Consider the following 18,347-nt stretch of genomic DNA (forward strand, 5'->3'; position numbering starts at 1 on the left):
CATAATTGACATTAATAATTAAAAATAGAAATATATCCGTACATGATTGTACATCATAAAAATAATATATATTTATACCATAAATAAACATGCACCCATGCATTTGTACTCATACATAGTCCTACACATTAACAAATACAATATTACAGTTACATACATTAAAAAAAAAGCAACAAAATACAACACAAACACAGAAATAACTACAGAACAAATTCAAAGACATCAGCTAATGTAATCATATGTTCAATTCAGCTCTGTGTTATGTAGGCTACTGTATTTAGGGCCTACACTATTATAATAATAATAATAATAATAATAATAATAATAATAATAATAATAAAAAACACAAGCTTATGCCATTTCTCACTATTGATTGAATTTCAAAGGTTGTAAAATGACAAAACAAAGCCGTAACCGTAACAAACAAGATTATGTGAAACACTTAACACCGTGCTCTCAAAAGTGACCGTAAAATGTAACGTTTTACGGCACTAACACGGTTTTAAATTGATCTACTTTACGGTAAAGTGGCAACCGTTGGCAACGGTTGTCATGACGACCGTGATACACTTATTAAACTTAAAGGACAAATTAAGGTAAAACCGCTGGTTTATGATGTGACATGAAAGGACATTTCCTGGTGATGTATTTGTTTTAATTCACAGCTAACCAAATGTTACTATGAGTTCCGTTCTCCTCTTTCACTGTAGCTGTTGTGGTTTTAGAGTTAGAGTTAGCTATAGCTTTACGTTTTGTTAGCTAAATTAGCGAATAAGCTAACAGGTCTCATTCTTAACCAGTAGCTACAGGTAACGTTATTTATTGTGAGTGTATCTGTGCCAGCCCACATGAGTCACACTTTATATGCTAAAGCTTTGTTTACCAGTGCTGGAAAGTCACAAAGTAGTCAATTACACTTTTGAGATACTTGTAGGCTACTTTACTTTACATCCTTTTTAAGCTAATCTACTTCACAGGCCTACTTCTACTCTACTACAGCTCAGAGGTATTGCTTTTTACTCCACTATATTTTAATTAATAACTTTAGTTAGCATTCATTGCAGATTCAGATGAACAATAGAAAATATAATCAATGAATAACTCATGATGTATTAATTAATATAAATTAAACTACCCAGCAGTATATTAAGAAATTAAGTAATGAGTCCTACTTTTACTTTTGGTACTTTAAGTATATTTTAATGCTAATACGTCTAAATGTGAATGCTTGTATTTCTACACTGTAGTATTATTACTTTTACTGAAGTACTTCTTCCACCACAACAATGGTTGTAACTGAGTACTTTTAGTCAAGTACTTTTTGTACAGTTATTTACAGTTTTAGTGTACTTTACTTTAGTATTTCTATTTCATGCTACTCTGTTTTTACTTCACTACCAAATGTTGTACTGTTTAACTTCACTACATTCAGTTAGCAACTAATTACTAAGTAGATTCACACTTTAAAAAACATTTGATCACCGTAGAAAGTCTACACAACAGAATACAAAGTAGTTAGAATGAGCACAGCTTTAACATCAAAATGAATCCTGTCTAATATGCATCAGTACTAATCCAATATATGATGTAACACTCTTAAAGGGGAAATTATGTATACTGTAGGTGCATTTTGGTGGTAATAGCCAAAAGCTAAACCTCTACTTGTGATGAGGTATTTTTACCATGTGGAACTGATCCTTTACTTAACTCAAAGTAAATCAAATCAAATCAAATGTATTTATATAGCCCAATATCACAAATTATACATTTGTCTCAGTGTGCTTTACAGACTGTACAGGTTACGACACCCTCTGTCCTTAGACCCTCTGTCCTTAGACCCTCTGTCCTCAGACCCCTCTGTCCTTAGACCCTCTGTCCTTAGACCCTCTGTCTTCAGACCCTCTGTCCTTAGACCCTCTGTCCTCAGACCCTCTGTCCTCAGACCCTCTGTCCTTAGACCCTCTGTCATCAGACCCTCTGTCCTTAGACCCTCTGTCCTTAGACCCTCTGTCCTTACACCCTCTGTCTTCAGACCCTCTGTCCTTAGACCCTCTGTCTTTAGACCCTCTGTTCTAAGACCCTCTGTCCTTAGACCCTCTGTCCTTAGACCCTCTGTCTTTAGACCCTCTGTACTCAGACCCTCTGTCCTTAGACCCTCTGTCTTTAGACCCTCTGTCCTCAGACCCTCTGTCCTCAGACCCTCTGTCCTTAGACCCTCTGTCCTTAGACCCTCTGTCTTTAGACCCTCTGTCCTCAGACCCTCTGTCCTTAGACCCTCTGTCCTTAGACCCTCTGTCCTCAGACCCTCTGTCCTTAGACCCTGTCTTCAGACCCTCTGTCCTTAGACCCTCTGTCCTCAGACCCTCTGTCCTCAGACCCTCTGTCATCAGACCCTCTGTCCTTAGACCCTCTGTCCTTAGACCCTCTGTCCTTACACCCTCTGTCTTCAGACCCTCTGTCCTTAGACCCTCTGTCTTTAGACCCTCTGTTCTAAGACCCTCTGTCCTTAGACCCTCTGTCCTTAGACCCTCTGTCTTTAGACCCTCTGTACTCAGACCCTCTGTCCTTAGACCCTCTGTCTTTAGACCCTCTGTCCTCAGACCCTCTGTCCTCAGACCCTCTGTCCTTAGACCCTCTGTCCTTAGACCCTCTGTCTTTAGACCCTCTGTCCTCAGACCCTCTGTCCTCAGACCCTCTGTCCTTAGACTCTCTGTCTTCAGACCCTCTGTCCTTAGACCCTCTGTCCTTAGACCCTCTGTCTTTAGACCCTCTGTTCTTAGACCCTCTGTCCTTAGACTCTCTGTCCTTAGACCCTCTGTCCTCAGACCCTCTGTCTTTAGACCCTCTGTTCTTAGACCCCCTGTCCTTAGACTCTCTGTCCTCAGACCCTCTGTCCTCAGACCCTCTGTCCTCAGACCCTCTGTCCTTAGACTCCCTGAACGTTATCAGTGGCAACCTGCCACATGAGAGACAGAAACTCTGGGGATGATGCCCCGGATAATGAGTTAGTAACATACATTTACATAAATGCATACAGATAGAGAGGGAGAAGAAGAGAGGGAGGGGAGGAGAGAGAAAGAGAAGGAGGAGAGCAGGGAGGTGTCCCCCGGCAGTCTAAGCCACTCTAAAACTCTAGAACTCTAAATCCAGATTGAAAAACCTCAAATAAACTATTATTATGTAAAAAATCACATAACTGTTTTGCAACTGCTTTCTCAAGGATCTTAGCGAGAAAGGGAAGGTTAGATATCGGCCTATAGTTGGCTAAAACCTCTGGATCAAGACTAGGCTTATTAAGAAGTGGTTTTATTACAGCTACTTTAAAGGATTGTGGTACGTAGCCAGATAATAGAGACAGGTTGATCATATTTAATAACGAGGTGTTAATTAAGGGTAAAACTTCTTTAAACAGTTTAGTTGGAATCGGGTCTAAAAGACAGGTTGATGCTTAGACGATGAGATTGTTGAAGTTCTTGGTTAAGGTTGATTGGAGTAAAACAGTCTAGATATATTTCAGGAGTTACAGATGTTTTTAAAATTGCGGAAGTTGAAGTTAAGTCATTACCAATTGAGGGCAGGAGGAGATTAATTTTGTCTCTAATAATTATAATTTTATGGTTAAAGAAGCTCATGAAGTCGTCACTACTGAGAGATATAGGAACAGAAGGCTCTGTAGAGCTGTGGCTCTCGGTCAGCCTGGCTACAGTGCTGAAGAGAAACCTGGGGTTGTTCTTATTTTCTTCTATTAAGGAAGAGTAATAAGCTGCTCTGCATTACGGAGAGCCTTCTTATACGTTTTAAGATGATCTAACCAGACTAAACGAGATTCTTCCAATTTAGTGAAACACCATTTACTTTCAAGATTTCTGGACTTTTGTTTTAGTTTGCGGATTTGTAAATGAAGCCATGAAGCTTTCTTTTTATGTTTTATGACCTTCTTCTTAAGAGGAGCGACAGAGTCGAGTGTTATTCGCAGTGAGGCTGCAGTGCTATCAACAAGATGATTAATGTGGGAGGGGCTAAAGTTAGCATTGGAGTCCTCCATTATATTGATATTGAGTCCTGGTATTGAATTAAGTGCTGATGGAATCACTTCCTTAAATTTAGTCACAGCACTTTCAGATAAACATCGAGCGTAGGATATTAGCTGGCTTGTAGTCCAGTAACAGGACTTCAAAAGTTATTAAAAAATGTTCTGATAAAAGAGGATTATGTGGACACACTGATAAACTTTCAATTTCAACACCATATCCCAGAACAAGGTCCAGAGTGTGGTTTAAACAGTGAGTTGGTTCATGTACATTCTGACTGAACCCAATTGAATCTAATATTGAGATAAACGCATTATTAAGGCTCACTATCAACATCCATATGAATATTAAAGTCACCTACAATAATTACTTTATCTGTTTTAAGGACTAAACTTGATAAAAATTCTGAGAATTCAGATAGAAATTCAGAATACGGACCAGGAGGGCGGTACAAGTGGTGTTTACTCTTATTCAGCAAAATGACAATAAAGACAGTATTAATGATAACGCTCCTCTTAACCCACCTATTGTAATGTAGCATCAAATTCATCACGCTACAGAAAAAAACAAAATACCTTTTGTCTAAAATGAAACATGTTTCTGCTCATAGGATGTCCGTGAACACTAGAAAAGTTACCCCAGATTCAGATATGGAAGCAGCTTGCAAAGCAGAAACATCCAGAAAGAAAACCCCTACACTGGAACTGTCCGGTGCAACACGGGTAAAGATGGACACTTTAAGTTATTTGGTTATTTGTGGAAATTAATTCTTGGTAAACTTCACACACTAGACAAACCATCTGGCAAAAAACCTTCCTAAACTGTGTATTATTGTTAACCCTAGTCCAATACTGTTGTTGCCAAGGCTATTTCTTGTTCTGTTTGTTTCTTCTAGTTCCTGAATATATATATATATATATATTAAACATTGTGCGTTGTTTTAAGTCGACATTACTTTATCCTGCCTCTATGCTTAACACAGAGTGCTGCCATTGTCATACACACTCTATTAACACACTACCTGTCCATCCAAATCCAATATACAGACTTCAAAAAGAAACAGGTTACTGAATAAAAAGATCAGATCAGTGTGAAGGAAGGAAATGTGGGAATAATTGTTTTCTCTGTTGTGACGTATCTGTCAGCTTCCAGAGAGCACCAGCTGCCTGGCGTGCTCGGAAGACGGCAGGTACCTCAGCCTGGGTCACTCCCAGGGCTTGTCTGTGTGGTGTGCATCTTCTCTGATCTGTGCTGCAGAGTGGCTGCAGGAAGGACTCGAAATTACTTCGATTCAAATGACCAGAATGGCTGAGAAAGTCTACCTGCTCTGCACAGTTGATGATATGGGTGGGTGGTACGCCTCTCGCATCCCTCCCCTGCATAAAACATGTGTACATAGTTATTTATTTCTACACCTAAAATGCTCTAGCTTGATGCTGAAGTCGTTAATTATTACTAGACTGAGACAATAACACCTGTGAGTAAGAGGAAAGAGAGTCAGTACTAACGGCTGACACCTTCCACTGCAGGTGTTGCCAGAGTCTTTGCATATCAGTGTGAAGGCATTCACCTCCTCAGTGTTATTAACACCATGGTGCGTATTGATTTAGATATACCCTATCTTACCACCACCACCACCACAAGTGTTTAAGTGTCGTTGATAAGGGTACATTGAGGAAGTATCACGCTGTTTTATGTGATAGTTTTGCTAAATGTGTATATTTCTAGGAATATACTTATCATTTTTGAATGAATGTAATTCTTTTTATAATACAATTTCTTTATTAAATAACTCTTTCGATATCAGGAAAACATCAACAAAAGGAGAATTTGCTTGACATTTGAAGTGTCTGAAGGGGGAGATTATGGAGCTGCGTCAATCAGCTGTAAGTAAGCCCTTTACTTCCTGTTGAGACAGTTTTATTATATGATCTAATTATTAACCTCACTTTCACATATTGAATCGCATGCTTGTCACATTTCTATCAGGTAACCGTGCTGTTTGGCTCGAGGTCTATCACTTCCCCTCAGAAGCATGGCTGAAAGAGTTGGAGATGGCACAATCACAAACTCAGGTATTGTACTGACATTGGATTGGTAGTCTGGCTTGAACATGATTGTGTTTTAGACATGAATTTAATTTGGTGTTAGTTAAGTTTTTTTATTCAAGTCATTTGTTGTAACTGCACAGAAAGAAAAAAGGAGGGGAGCAGTTGAATCTAAAAAGGTGAGAAAATGCTCAAATATGTGCACAAATACAGGAAAAGGCTTGGACTCAATGCTGCCTGAGGAAGAGTGCTAACCTTGAAACGCAATCCAGAGAGGCTGCTGATTAACGTTCCTTTCTGTAATTAGACTATAGGCCAGTTTAACTGCTGCCACATGCTGATATATGTCATTGAATTACAAGTTCAGAAACAACTTTCAGGCAATTGGAATGTTTTTTTTAATCCTCAGGGTCTAAACTCATCTGTCGATGTGGACGTGAAATGGTCTCCAGTTAAAGTGGTGATTAAAATCAAGCCACCCAAAAAACCAGCAGGTATAATTGTATTTAGAAGAGCAATGTATTACAACTATAAAACAGTCATTGTAGAATAACAACAGAACAGAAATCCATTGTGTGTGTGTGGTGTGTGTGTGTGTGTGTCTGTGTGTGTGTGTGTGTGTGTGTGTGATTATATTCAGTTTATTTAGTTTTAATGACTGAAGTAACAATTATTTCTGTTACAAAAATAAGTTAACTAATAAGCATGAGGACACATTCCAGTTAAGAATCCATATCCCAGCATGTTCCTGCTGTTTTGCAGGGACAGCATTGGATGGTCCCCTTGAGGCGTTGCAAATGTCAGACTTTGTTGCACACTGTTTGGCTCTGGACGTACACACCAGCAGCAGTTGTCGATGGCAGGAACAGTGTTTTGAGAGAGATGCAGGAAAAACAAAGGAAACAAATGCAAGGTACAGAAAGGTTTCCAGAAATACAATCAGTCATGAACAGCTGAGCTGCTGCGATAGATCTGGTGTAGATTTACTTACACGGTCTTTGAATGAAGTCTTTGCAAAAAATATTTTTTGGCCTTTTTTTTGTAATCTTTTTATTATTTTGTGCAAAACAACAGGATGACAATAAAATGACATGACAATCAATGGTGCCCTTTACCATCCCCGACCCACCTCCCCGTCCCACCCTTTATTGCGTGACAGTACATAATAATGAATAAATAGAGAAAGAGACAGAACGTGAAATATAATATAATAATAAATTACTATAGTGATAATAGTAGAAGAAGGAATATTAAAATAAATACATTGAAAATACAAATAGCATCAAGTCTTGTAAAATATTTGGTGAGGTTTAGGACGCCCTGACTCCGATGCAGACGCTCCTCCCCTCGTGTTGTCTCATATTAATCACATAAATCCTTTTTCAGACGTTGCACCCAGCACTTCCTTCTGCCTCGTGGTCAGTTTCCTGGTGACGGTAAAGCAAAGTATCAGCCAGGTGTGTGTATGTGTGCGTGTGTACATTTGACAGTAGCAGTTGCCAGTTAAATTAATCTCTATTGATTGTATCCTGTAGTGGTAGGCAATGCTTCTTTTAATGTCATCTCTGACCTTTCCTCAGCAGGTCCTGTTGCTGTGTGTGTGTGGTGGAGTGGCAGCCATAATCTTCTTCAGTATTTGCTGCAAAAGGCACCAAAGAACAAACCAGGTAGGATATTTATCTACCGGTGCTCACATCTTTAAAACATGTTGTGCGTTGTTACTAGAGAGGGTAATGTGCAGACGTTTTCTGGTTCTGACCTTTCTCGTTTTGAAGCAGATATGGAACTAATACCAGATTTGTTGTGGCCGAATGCAAAGGAAATCCTCTGCTCTGCTGTTAGTCCATGCACACGTTACATAGCTCTTGGGCTCGATGATGCTTTGGTGTGTGTGTGGGACCGGCAGTCTGGTGAGCAAACCTTATAGTGAGGTATCTCTAAGATGTGATCAAACGTGACCCCAGTGTCGTTCAGCTATAACAATACAGTTTATTAGATTTCTCTTAATCGGAAACTCTTGATTATCATGTTGTAGAAAAAGCCACATTTAAACATCTTGTGTGTGTGTGTGTGTGTGTGTGTGTGTGTGTGTGTGTGTGTGTGTGTGTATCTTCCCCTCAGGGTCTCCTCTGTCTGTTGTCTCAGTGTCAGCATCAGACAGTTCCTTCTTCAGGATGCAATTTGTTGATTACTGGCCTGCGTCTGCTGATGATTCCCAAAACTTTACCGCAGAAAAAGTCCGTCTTTTGGTGTCGTGCAGAAGTGGAGCAATTCTTACAGTGACCACGGGACGAGGGGCACACTCCTGCTCAGTGCAGCTCACTGAAAGGTTACCTGAGATCTAACTTTTTCCCGTCAAATGAAATGCAATCATATTTTATCAAACAAAACATTTCCATACACTCTTTTCTTTATCTCTGCAGGCCAAAAGACAGCGGCGACTTCCCAACTGTCACTGCATCAGTGCCATTCCTGCAGAGTTTGGTAGAAACACTGAAGTTGTTGATTAAAAAAAAAAAAGCTTGAATCATAATACAAAAGGAAATTCTATAGAATTTACAGTATTATAATTTCTTGTTTTTGACTCAACTAGATGCTTGTAGGTGCAAAGAAATGGAAAAATGTTCCTCCAAGATGTCGTCAACAAAACCCTGGTGTGCTTCTTGATTCCTCCCAAAACTCATCTGATAGCCACTCCCTGCAGCCCTGTTTATGCTGTGAACACCAAACAGCAGACTCTGTTCATACAAGGTAAACCCAAAGCCAACTATTCCTTTATTTTTACATTGCACCGAAGCAGGAGAAAAGCATCGATAAGGGAATCACTGGTTAGATGAGATGTGAACTACGCTCACTCAAGCCTTTCATCCCTTATGCAGGTGACCAGAGCCCCAGCTGCAGTGGAGGAAGCAATCTTTTCATCTTCCATTTTGGAGAGCCTGACATCATAAAGCAGTATATCATTTCCAGTCCAGTCCCTCCACGACAGCAAAACACACTGAGCTGTGTCTCTCTAGAGGAAACCTGCAATCTCTACCTCCAGCAAAGGTTGCACTCTTTGTGTCTTTATGCCACGATAACCTGAATACGTGGTGTTCAATTGTCCGACTGCCATGGACAAAGCACAAACAATTAATAGTTGAATGTTAAAGTAGCGTCTTGTCTTGTGTTTTCTATGTTTTCATGTGAAGAGCGCTGTCTGTGGATGAAAGGCTCAAAGCTATAATGCAGACATGGAAGCAGCAACAGGAAAGTGCGGTGACGGTACAACAGAGGCACAGCAGATGAAGAGCGGCAATCTGTTTTGCACGGAGGTACTATTATTATACTGTTGTGCATGTGCATGTTCGCAGCCGCAGACGTAAATGTTCCACGTGAAATTGCTGCAGTTAGTGCAAATGTATAAAGTAAGTGAAAAGCATAAACGTGTGTCTGAATCTGCTTCAGACATGTGAAATAGATGAAATGTTCTGATTTTTAAATGTTGTTTTAATGAATTTAAATGTCAGGCAGACGTATTTTTCCAATTAGCCGGAGATGTTATACCGTTTAGTAACTGATGTTGTAACTTGCTGCTATGTAAATGATTAAATCTAATATTTTCTCCAGGGCTTTGAATAATGAGAGCAGTACACATTGCAACAAATGAGAGAGTTCAATACCATGACTAAATCTAAGCAAAGCGTGGAAGCCTGGAGCATTAAACGCTATCTTAATTGGATCAAAGGCTGCAGGACTGTGTCCATTATTTATGGTAAATCATAATGCAATTCAGGGACAGTAAGTTGCTGAATTATTTATTTTTGATTATTGTCAGTTGATCCTCTTGCGCCTTGAATCAGGGGCTCTGCCTGTAAATGCACCTTTCATACAAGACTCACTCGTTTTATACGATGTCACGGGTCCAAATGTGACCGTACACACCGACCTTATCTCCAGCTTTTATTAGTTTTTAAGACAAATCAAACAGATGTGAGGCACTGATCCTGCATTTGTCTTACTGTACACAAAGGAATTACATAGTTTCGCTGTGGCGCTGGAAGGCCATGTCTGATATGTTTATGTAGAAGGGTGAGTGTATCCAGGCTGATTATGACTGGGCCCTACTCAGTCATGGCACACAGGATTTTAGTTGCCTTTGGGGTCCTTGAATGTTTCATATGCCACGTTTTAATGTCAGAAGACACAAAAAAAACAGAAGCGGGTGCAGAGAGTTTGCTTAATTTAATAATTTGAATTGGAATTGTGTAATCTGTGACAGAACGGTCTTAACAAATACCCACTCAGGGCTCTGGGGAAGTGTAGGGTTAGTTATATAAGATGTATATTCTTGTTTTATGCCACTGGTACATTTAACGGAAAGAAAAAAGAAACAATCGATTCAATTCTTTGACCCCTTGACCCTACTGAGAAGTTACACAGCTAGCAAACACAGAGACGTCTAATTAACTGTAATAATAACCTTTTTATGCTTTTGCTTTGTCCCTGGCATAAATAGACACGCATTAGCAAAAGCTAAGGTAGAAACAAAACAGCACAAATGGCAGTGACAGTCTGCCTCTGAACCTAAATGTCAACCAGTTGAACTGTTGGAAGCCAATAAGTGGAACTTTGAGCTTGTTTTTATTACATAATGCTGAAACGATTAAAAGAAGTCGATTAAATGAGTAGTTTTGTTGTATTTAAATACATATTGTTTTGTCTTAAGTCATATTTTAAATCAGGACCATTTTCCAGATCCTGCTGTTTTACATTCAGGAAGAGTAAAGCATGAAGGGATGCATACAGAAGAAGTTATGAAATATGTGTGTATATTTAAAGAATGCATGTTTTCTTATCTCAGTTTAAGATTATTATAGTTTGTAGCCGTAGTAGATGGATTTAATACTTTTTCTAGACATGAAAGAAGCAAGCTGATGCAATTTTCAGTGATTCCGATTTGTAAATAAATGATGTTTGTTAGGAAAATGACATTAAATTTTAATAAACTATCATTACATGATATCTCCCACTGTTGAGGTTAGTCACTGCACCTGAACCTCCCTTTCTCCACTTTGTTCTGAACAAATCAAGAAATGTTTTCCAGAGAGAGAGGGGGATTTTAAAGTTATTTGTTATCTCTGCCAATAATACACTTCTCACACTTAAAGGGGAGAAATGGCCTTTTCATTTGGACGCTATGACTCATCACTGAGAAGCAGCAGCAGTCCCCTCAGGGACTCTACTGCTACACATTACTGCAAACATAAGTAAGTGTTTGCATAACAGAAGCAGAAGCAGAATTAGCATGGCGTTGCTCTGCAACAGGAATGTGCGTGCTTACAATTTCAGCTGAGAATTATTCCTCTCTCCACACGGCGTGATGGGATCTTACTTCTGAAAATTAGCACACTCACAATACACACTCTAAATCCCAGTGAATACTTTTAATTCAAAATGACCACATGTTACAATGTACAGAGCACTAAACTTTCCTTTATAACAGAAGCGTGTTACAGTAGGAATACAGTAGCCCACACACCCGACAGTCAGAGAGCCTCATATGATGCTTTCAGGGCTGGACTGGTTTGGATCTCTCTCTGCATCATTGTCTACTGTGAGAAAGCTGCTTCTTCGCCGACATCGTCTCAGCTTTGCTGTGGTCATCGCTGCACAACATGAACCTCTCCTGGCTGACGGGGCTCGCCGCTCTTTCCAGTGGCAAAGAGTTGGCGGCGCAAGGGAAAGATCCAGTTAGAACCGTGTTGTTCTCCTTGTCGGACGCCGTTTTGGCTTTGCAATAAAACCTCCGGAGCCCCTTTCGGAAGTGAATGGTGAACAGGCCGTAGATGAGCGGGTCCAGGCAGGCGTTGACGAGCCCAAAGATGAACAGGATGTGGCTCAGCGAGTGGGAGACCTTCCCCTCCAGGTCGTTGGGGAAGAACCAGTACCACAGGCCCAGCAGGTAGTACGGCGTCCAGCAGACAATGAAAGACGAGACGATCACAATACTCATTTTAAGAGTTCTCATGCCGGGCTCTGGGGATGTTATTCTTCGAACACCGCAAATGCACTTCATTGGAGGGCACTGGGAGCAGAACAGATGATAAAATAACTAAATTAAATTAAAATAAATAAATGTTTACAAACCAAAGGCATAAACTCCGCTATAAGATTGTAACTATTAAAAAGACCAATGAGCCAGAACATAGGACATTTAAATTGACAATAAAATCGATATTTATCACTAAATAACAATAAAATATATTGAATGATTAACTTACTTTCCTGAAAATTGAGGTTTAAATGTAAGGTTTGATAGTCCACAGGGAGAACCCCCACCAGGCATGCTGTCATATAAATGCTTTCAACTGTTCACTGGTTCCCTTTATTTCAAAATAAGAGCGCACTGTTAAAATAACTTCATCCAGGATTTCAAATTCAATCCTCAAACTGCTTTGAAAGACCCAAATGGATTATATTAACAGGATTACTTTAGCCTCATATCGTTGTGCTACCTTGGCAGAACAGAACCCAGGACTGGGAAGAGATTGATTAATGTAATCTTTCAATGCTGGTTGTGATCCCAGTCACACACTCTTAAGCTCTTCGGCTCTTTCGAGTAAAAAGCATTAAATCACCTAATAAACAGCCCAGTTTGTGTTAATGCACTTTTACTAAAAGGGTCAAACAAAGCGCAGCAGCAGCCGTTATGTTATATAACAGCTAATCACTGAAGTAACCGGATCATCAGGGCTACATTTGAACTCACCGTTGTCGCTTTTCAGTCGTTTGGAGATCTCACAGAAGATCCTGGTGTAGCAGGTGATCATGATGACCAGAGGCAGCAGGAACAGGCAGCAGAAAGTGAACATGTTGTACGCCGTTTCATGCCAGTGAGCGGCAAAACTTCCACGTGTGGTACACTGAGTGAAGTCCTCGGGGTGGATGATGGTCACGTTGTGAAAAAGGAACATCTGAGGAGGGAAAGGAACAACAATCATGGCTACTCCAATGTGTACGGTGGATGTCATCATGCAGTTAGAACTTTCTATTCTAGACGGTCTCAGGACATTAAATGTAGCACGCGGCCTGCAAGAGCTACACAGGGCAGGTTGATGTACTTAAAAAAATGTTTTCTCTTTACAGCAATCAATAAATCAAATGCTTTTCAGTTGGACATTTAGAAACTCTCGCTTACTCTTGCTGTCTTCTCCGATGTTACTCACTCAAGCTTTAATAAAAACCTGTGTGTTGCCTGATCTAATGAACCAGTGGCTCGTGTTGTCAGCTGGGACACCTGGTCTTACCTGAGGGACTGACAGCATAACACTCATGCCCCACGCCACAGTCAGCATTACTCGGTTTCTCTTTCTGGCTTTAGTGATAGCCAGGGGGTTGAGGATGGCTGACTGCCTATCCAGACTGATCACCACGGTGACAAAGGCGCATGAGTACATCGCCTGCAGCTTAAGAAACATCAGAAGCCTGCAGGCAAAGTCCCCAGCAAGCCACTGGACTGTGATGTTCCACACGGCGTCCACAGGCATCACGATGAAGGTCACCAGCAGATCAGCCACCGTCAGATTGATTATCAGCACCCTGACATGGGATTTGCGTTTCCCGTCGCTGTGAGCCGCCCACAGCAAAGCCAGGTTGCAAAAGGCCGATATGCCGCAGAGAATGCACGTGAAAATCACTCTGACTTTGGCTGCTGTGGTGAACGTGGGCAGCTGCAAGGCATCGCCCCCCACTGTCCAATTGGAGGAGGGCGAGGAGCAGTTGTAGCTAGCGTTCAGCTGGTGGTCTGTTGTCAGGTGAAACATGGTCGCTGCAGAGTCACACAGAGTGGCGTTCATTTTCTGATGCTGGCAGAGGAAGCCACATCCTGCTCATCCACCATGAAGATCAGTGCTGGTAATGAGAGTGAAGCAAGAAGAGGCAAACAAGATGGAGAAGTCACGGGTCAGGGAGTGGGCAAAGGTCTTCCAAATATATCTGTTTTACCAAGAAACACAAAAAACCCATGAATGAATAATGCATGTCATCAAGAGGAAGTGATATGAATATGAATATATATATATATATATATATATATATATATATATATATATTGCAAATCAGTGAAGTGGACAGATGAACTGTGCGAACGTAGAAGCATGAATACACGACATTTAGCTCATGAACGTCTTCACACGTCCAATTTTTTCCTCGTGCATGTCGTCGTTTTAATATGCAAACTAAATTTACAAATGGCAAATACTGTTCAGAATTCATGAGTTATCGGAACACCGTGGGAACAGGAAAGATCTAAACTTTATAAAGCATTTTATAAGGTCTATCAAACTACTTCTGACATTTCTGTTTGCAGGGATCATAGTGTATTATACTTCCCATAGTTATTTTTATAATGTGATTATAAGTTACGAGTGAAAATTAATTTGCAATGTTTTATGTAATACAAATATCATAAAGTAATGAAGCAGCAGTTATTAAGTATTATGATACTTGATCTTATAAGTCATTATAAATGCTTCATCTTATTGTTATGACACATTGTGAATATGTACGAGCGTTATAACTACCATACGGTGATGTGAGCAGATTATAACACATTATAAGTATGTTTATAATGTGCTATAGACATGGACATAGAAAGTGTTACCAAAACGTATTTTCTGGATTTAATAATGGATGTAATAAATAAAGATTATTATATTTGAACAATTTGTTGGGATCACCGTGTATGAAATCTTTGTTGTTTGAGCCAAAACTGCAACAAGAACAAAATGAATGAAGGGTTTGATTTTAAATGAATCAGTCCACTGGGCTCTCAGTGTCCCGGTGCATTTAATGAGAGCTTGGCAGCCGCTGTGTTGTCAGGTTAGTGTTGCACACCTGCACCTGTGGAGCTGCACAGCTGCATCACTGACGTGCTGTGAATACGAAACCACACCAAGTGTTTCAGGGGATTCCTACTTACAGAAAACAATAAACCTTAAGACCTTTTTCAGATCATAAATGAATAAACAAATACACAGCAGTGACCTGTGATGTCCGGCCTTGGTTGTGTTCAATGAATGGCATGTTGGCAGACAAGATGACACACAACATGATGCAAATATTGTCCATGTACCCGAATTAAATCTGATATGCAGAGCACGGTCCATTTAAGCACAATTACGGACACGCACGCACCACTTACACAGCCTCTCTCTCTCTCTTTCCTATTTTAATCGAGGTGAATATAAGCAAAAATTCATTATTTGACGAAACCCAACATTTTCTCTTAATAATGAATCTCGCATTATTATTTTTAAAATAGATAACTGCACTCAGACATTCACATGTCAGGAATATTAAGACAGAAGGAGCCTCACATAAACCTTTTAAAGCCAGATCACACTGAGCATCCCTGCAGTTTGAAACTGGCTCCACAGATGGATGTATACGCGTTTTCTTTTTATTTAATGATCATTATTCCCACATTTGACACTGAGTGCACGTGTAGCCCCAGAACACATTAAAGCTGTAATATATATTCAGTATCATGTCTCCTATCTGAATCTTAACATGCAACAACAAAAAGAAATCTAACTTACGTTCATGTGCAGCGGAGAGAAAGCCCCTTTGAGCACTTCTGGGACCCTAACTATTTACAAATCACAGCAGGACGGAAGCCTGGTAATGCCCCTTTGTGTTTGTCATAGGCTGCAGCTGTAAGTTTCGCAAGGCACCTGTTCACCGACACCTCCTGGAGCCGTCCAGCTCCTCTGCGATCCGTGCGTCCAGTGCGCATTTCCAGGCGCGCCACCTTTATCCATATAGCCTACCAATCAGAGCCCTGCAACAGACAACCCGGGGTGTGGTCTGACCTCAACTCCATATGACTGAAATATTAGTTAGAAAAGAAAGATAAATACAAATGTATGATCTCCACAAGAAGAACAAACAGCAATCATGTAAGTAAATGCCAGAAAGACATAAGTGGTAAAAAGAGACCCTCGTGGAAAGAATATCACTCATGAAATCACAATTTTGGAATGTGAGACTGCTTGAAAAACAATATTCTCTTTGACCACGTCTGCAAACAGCAAGAAGACTCAAGTCTGTCAGCTGAATATGAAGAATATAGAGAATCGTTGTACTTTTAAGTTACAGCTAAGCTAATTCTCATCATCACAAATGAGCATTTGATTAGTGCAGTACTTAGAAACCTGGTCATGAGGCAAGACCCAAGTGACACACCTGTCCACATGATTGTCCACAGTTGGGTGTAGTAGTTGGTTGAAGCTTCTCATTTGAAGTCCTACTCCTGAATGTCTTCAATAGAATAGTTTCACAGTGTGTGAAATATGCTTATTCTCTTTCTTGTAACATTTCTGAATTCCTAAAGGTGGCTGCTTTGTGGTGTCTTTACAAAGCATGGCTCAGACAGCTTTAAGACAGCATGTTTGGTCATTTGGGACACAGTTTGGGACATATTTCAAAGAATAACCTTACTTAACCTTAAATAAATGTCTAAACTCACTTGATATTATGTATTAGTCTATTATGATGTGTTTTTGCACTCTCTCACTCGATCTGGCCGCCTGTTTCATTCCAGTGTGCAATAGTGAATTCATCATGTAACGCAGTCAGTGGTGCTACGCCTCCAAACTGGTTTATTCTTGGAACAGACAGTAGAAAGGGCAGCCGTGATGGCTATTGGACAAACACACTGCTGAGTGATCTCTATTATATGCCTAGTGGTAAACATTCAATTAAGCAAGGAAGGAATTAATTAGGATTTCAGACGTGGGTCTGACATTTGTTTACAAAAGGTGTTCCACTGGCAGACATTTACTTTGTTAGATAAAATACAGAGATTTAATAAATAAGGTTACTTTATTTGTACCCGTAGGTAGATTTGGTTTGCAGTAGAAAGACGAGGTATCTATCGTGACACACATTTTTACAAACAACAGAGAGAACAGACAGAAGCACCCCAGGCTCCAATAAACACTCAAACCACTAGAATAAATATGAATAATTTAATAAATAAATAGGCATTGCTTCTATAGCATCTGTGCAAGGTTGCTACGACTTGTTCGCCTGAGTCATGGCTGCTGGAAAGAAACTGTTTTTATCCCGTTTGGTTCCACATCTGGGGACAACCTCCGTCCTGAAGGAAGAAGCTGAAACTCACTGTCATCAGTACAAACTCTACAGAAGTTGTTCCCTTTGTCCTCAAAGGACCCTGTTTCTGTAAACTGACGCTGACTGAGTGACATCATTTATGGATATTTCATATCGTATCCAATGCATAGTGTAGAACAGCTGATGTACTGTACGACTAACCCAAATATTGAAAGCAATGACTGCAGGACGTTTTGCATCACAGAGGTTTTATATTATTTTAAAAAGTATTAAACATACTTAATACTTATTTTCTTCTCCGTACTGCTGACCCATAGTCCTCTGTGCTCTTCTCTAATGCAGGACAATGACAGCGAGGCGGCTCGTCTTCACCATGCCTTCATCCTGTGAGTTTAAAATAAAGTTTATATCTTCCATAATAATCCAAACTTCAATCAATCAAAGGTCCATTATGGTGCTTAACGTATTGAAACATTGAAATTGAAACAGAGTGAGCGGACATTGTGTGGCCTAGCAAGGCTGATAAATGATCTCCTGTGTCTCGTATTATGGTTTGATGAATTCCTTAAAATGATCAATGTAAGGTAACATGATTGTTTGCACTTTTTGTAAGTCGCTTTGGACAAAGGCGTCAGCTAAATGAACTGTAATGTAATATAATGTAATATAATATAATGTAATGTAATGTAATGTAATGTAATGTAATGTAAAGTAACATGTCAACCTGAAGGATGTCAGAGGCAAGTTAACCACCACACATTGTAGTGTTTGCAGTGGAAAGAAACATATTCTGTCATCTTTGCACATGAAAATCTTTTATTTAAATCTCATCCTAAATCTCTACTTTTGATTTACAAGCTACATTTAATCATAGTATGGATAGTTGTTGTCATTGTTGGTGTTTCGTGCATTTTAAGTAATTAAATAGTTACGAAAAAAACAAGATAAAATAATCAACAAAACACTCGAGAGAGAAAAAGAAAAGAGTAAATTAAAGAACCGATTTTATAAAACTATATATTTGACAGATAACTGATAAATTCAAGTCAGAGAATACAATATACCAATAAAGGTATAAACAACAACAACACACACACAATATACACACAACATAGTTAACCTAAATACTGTGTGATATATATACACTCAC

At 39.8% G+C, this 18,347-nt stretch overlaps 2 protein-coding genes across 7 annotated transcripts; one reads left to right on the top strand and one right to left on the bottom strand.

Annotated features, from left to right (window-relative positions):
* The first annotated feature begins 507 nt into the window (after window positions 1-507).
* On the top strand, window positions 508-16,484 carry wdr93 (WD repeat domain 93). Of its 6 annotated transcripts, XM_029461661.1 has the most exons (17): window positions 508-596; window positions 4,642-4,753; window positions 5,177-5,378; window positions 5,561-5,625; window positions 5,839-5,917; window positions 6,021-6,106; window positions 6,489-6,573; window positions 6,842-6,992; window positions 7,466-7,536; window positions 7,660-7,746; window positions 7,858-7,989; window positions 8,201-8,408; window positions 8,503-8,563; window positions 8,683-8,830; window positions 8,959-9,127; window positions 9,271-9,393; window positions 15,769-16,484. In XM_029461661.1, exons 1-16 carry the CDS (start codon window positions 553-555, stop codon window positions 9,365-9,367), a joined length of 1,797 nt encoding a protein of 598 aa, XP_029317521.1. In that variant the 5' UTR covers window positions 508-552; the 3' UTR covers window positions 9,368-9,393; window positions 15,769-16,484. The 6 variants fall into 6 exon arrangements, with proteins under 6 accessions (XP_029317521.1, XP_029317475.1, XP_029317485.1 ...); XM_029461615.1 differs by lacking the exons at window positions 9,271-9,393; window positions 15,769-16,484 and adding an exon at window positions 6,223-6,258 and having other exon boundaries at window positions 8,673-8,830; window positions 8,959-9,087; XM_029461625.1 differs by lacking the exons at window positions 9,271-9,393; window positions 15,769-16,484 and adding an exon at window positions 6,223-6,258 and having other exon boundaries at window positions 7,663-7,746; window positions 8,673-8,830; window positions 8,959-9,087.
* Window positions 11,491-15,857, bottom strand: LOC115028162 (putative gonadotropin-releasing hormone II receptor). The gene is given in 6 exon segments (XM_029461675.1): window positions 11,491-11,689; window positions 11,691-12,089; window positions 12,091-12,146; window positions 12,831-13,035; window positions 13,369-14,056; window positions 15,661-15,857. Coding segments are annotated over 5 exon segments (1,281 nt in total). The 5' UTR covers window positions 13,918-14,056; window positions 15,661-15,857; the 3' UTR covers window positions 11,491-11,617.
* Window positions 16,485-18,347: the final 1,863 nt, after the last annotated feature.

The sequence above is a fragment of the Cottoperca gobio genome, chromosome 3 (assembly GCF_900634415.1).
Source record: "Cottoperca gobio chromosome 3, fCotGob3.1, whole genome shotgun sequence".
Taxonomy (NCBI): Eukaryota; Metazoa; Chordata; class Actinopteri; order Perciformes; family Bovichtidae; genus Cottoperca; species Cottoperca gobio.

Coding starts and splice junctions, on each gene's coding strand:
- wdr93 (XM_029461661.1), top strand. CDS start 553: ATGACGACCGTGATACACTTATTAAACTTAAAGGACAAATTAAG. Junction 7,990..8,200: donor TGTGTGGGACCGGCAGTCTG/GTGAGCAAACCT, acceptor TCTTCCCCTCAG/GGTCTCCTCTGTCTGTTGTC. Junction 8,831..8,958: donor GCAGACTCTGTTCATACAAG/GTAAACCCAAAG, acceptor TCCCTTATGCAG/GTGACCAGAGCCCCAGCTGC.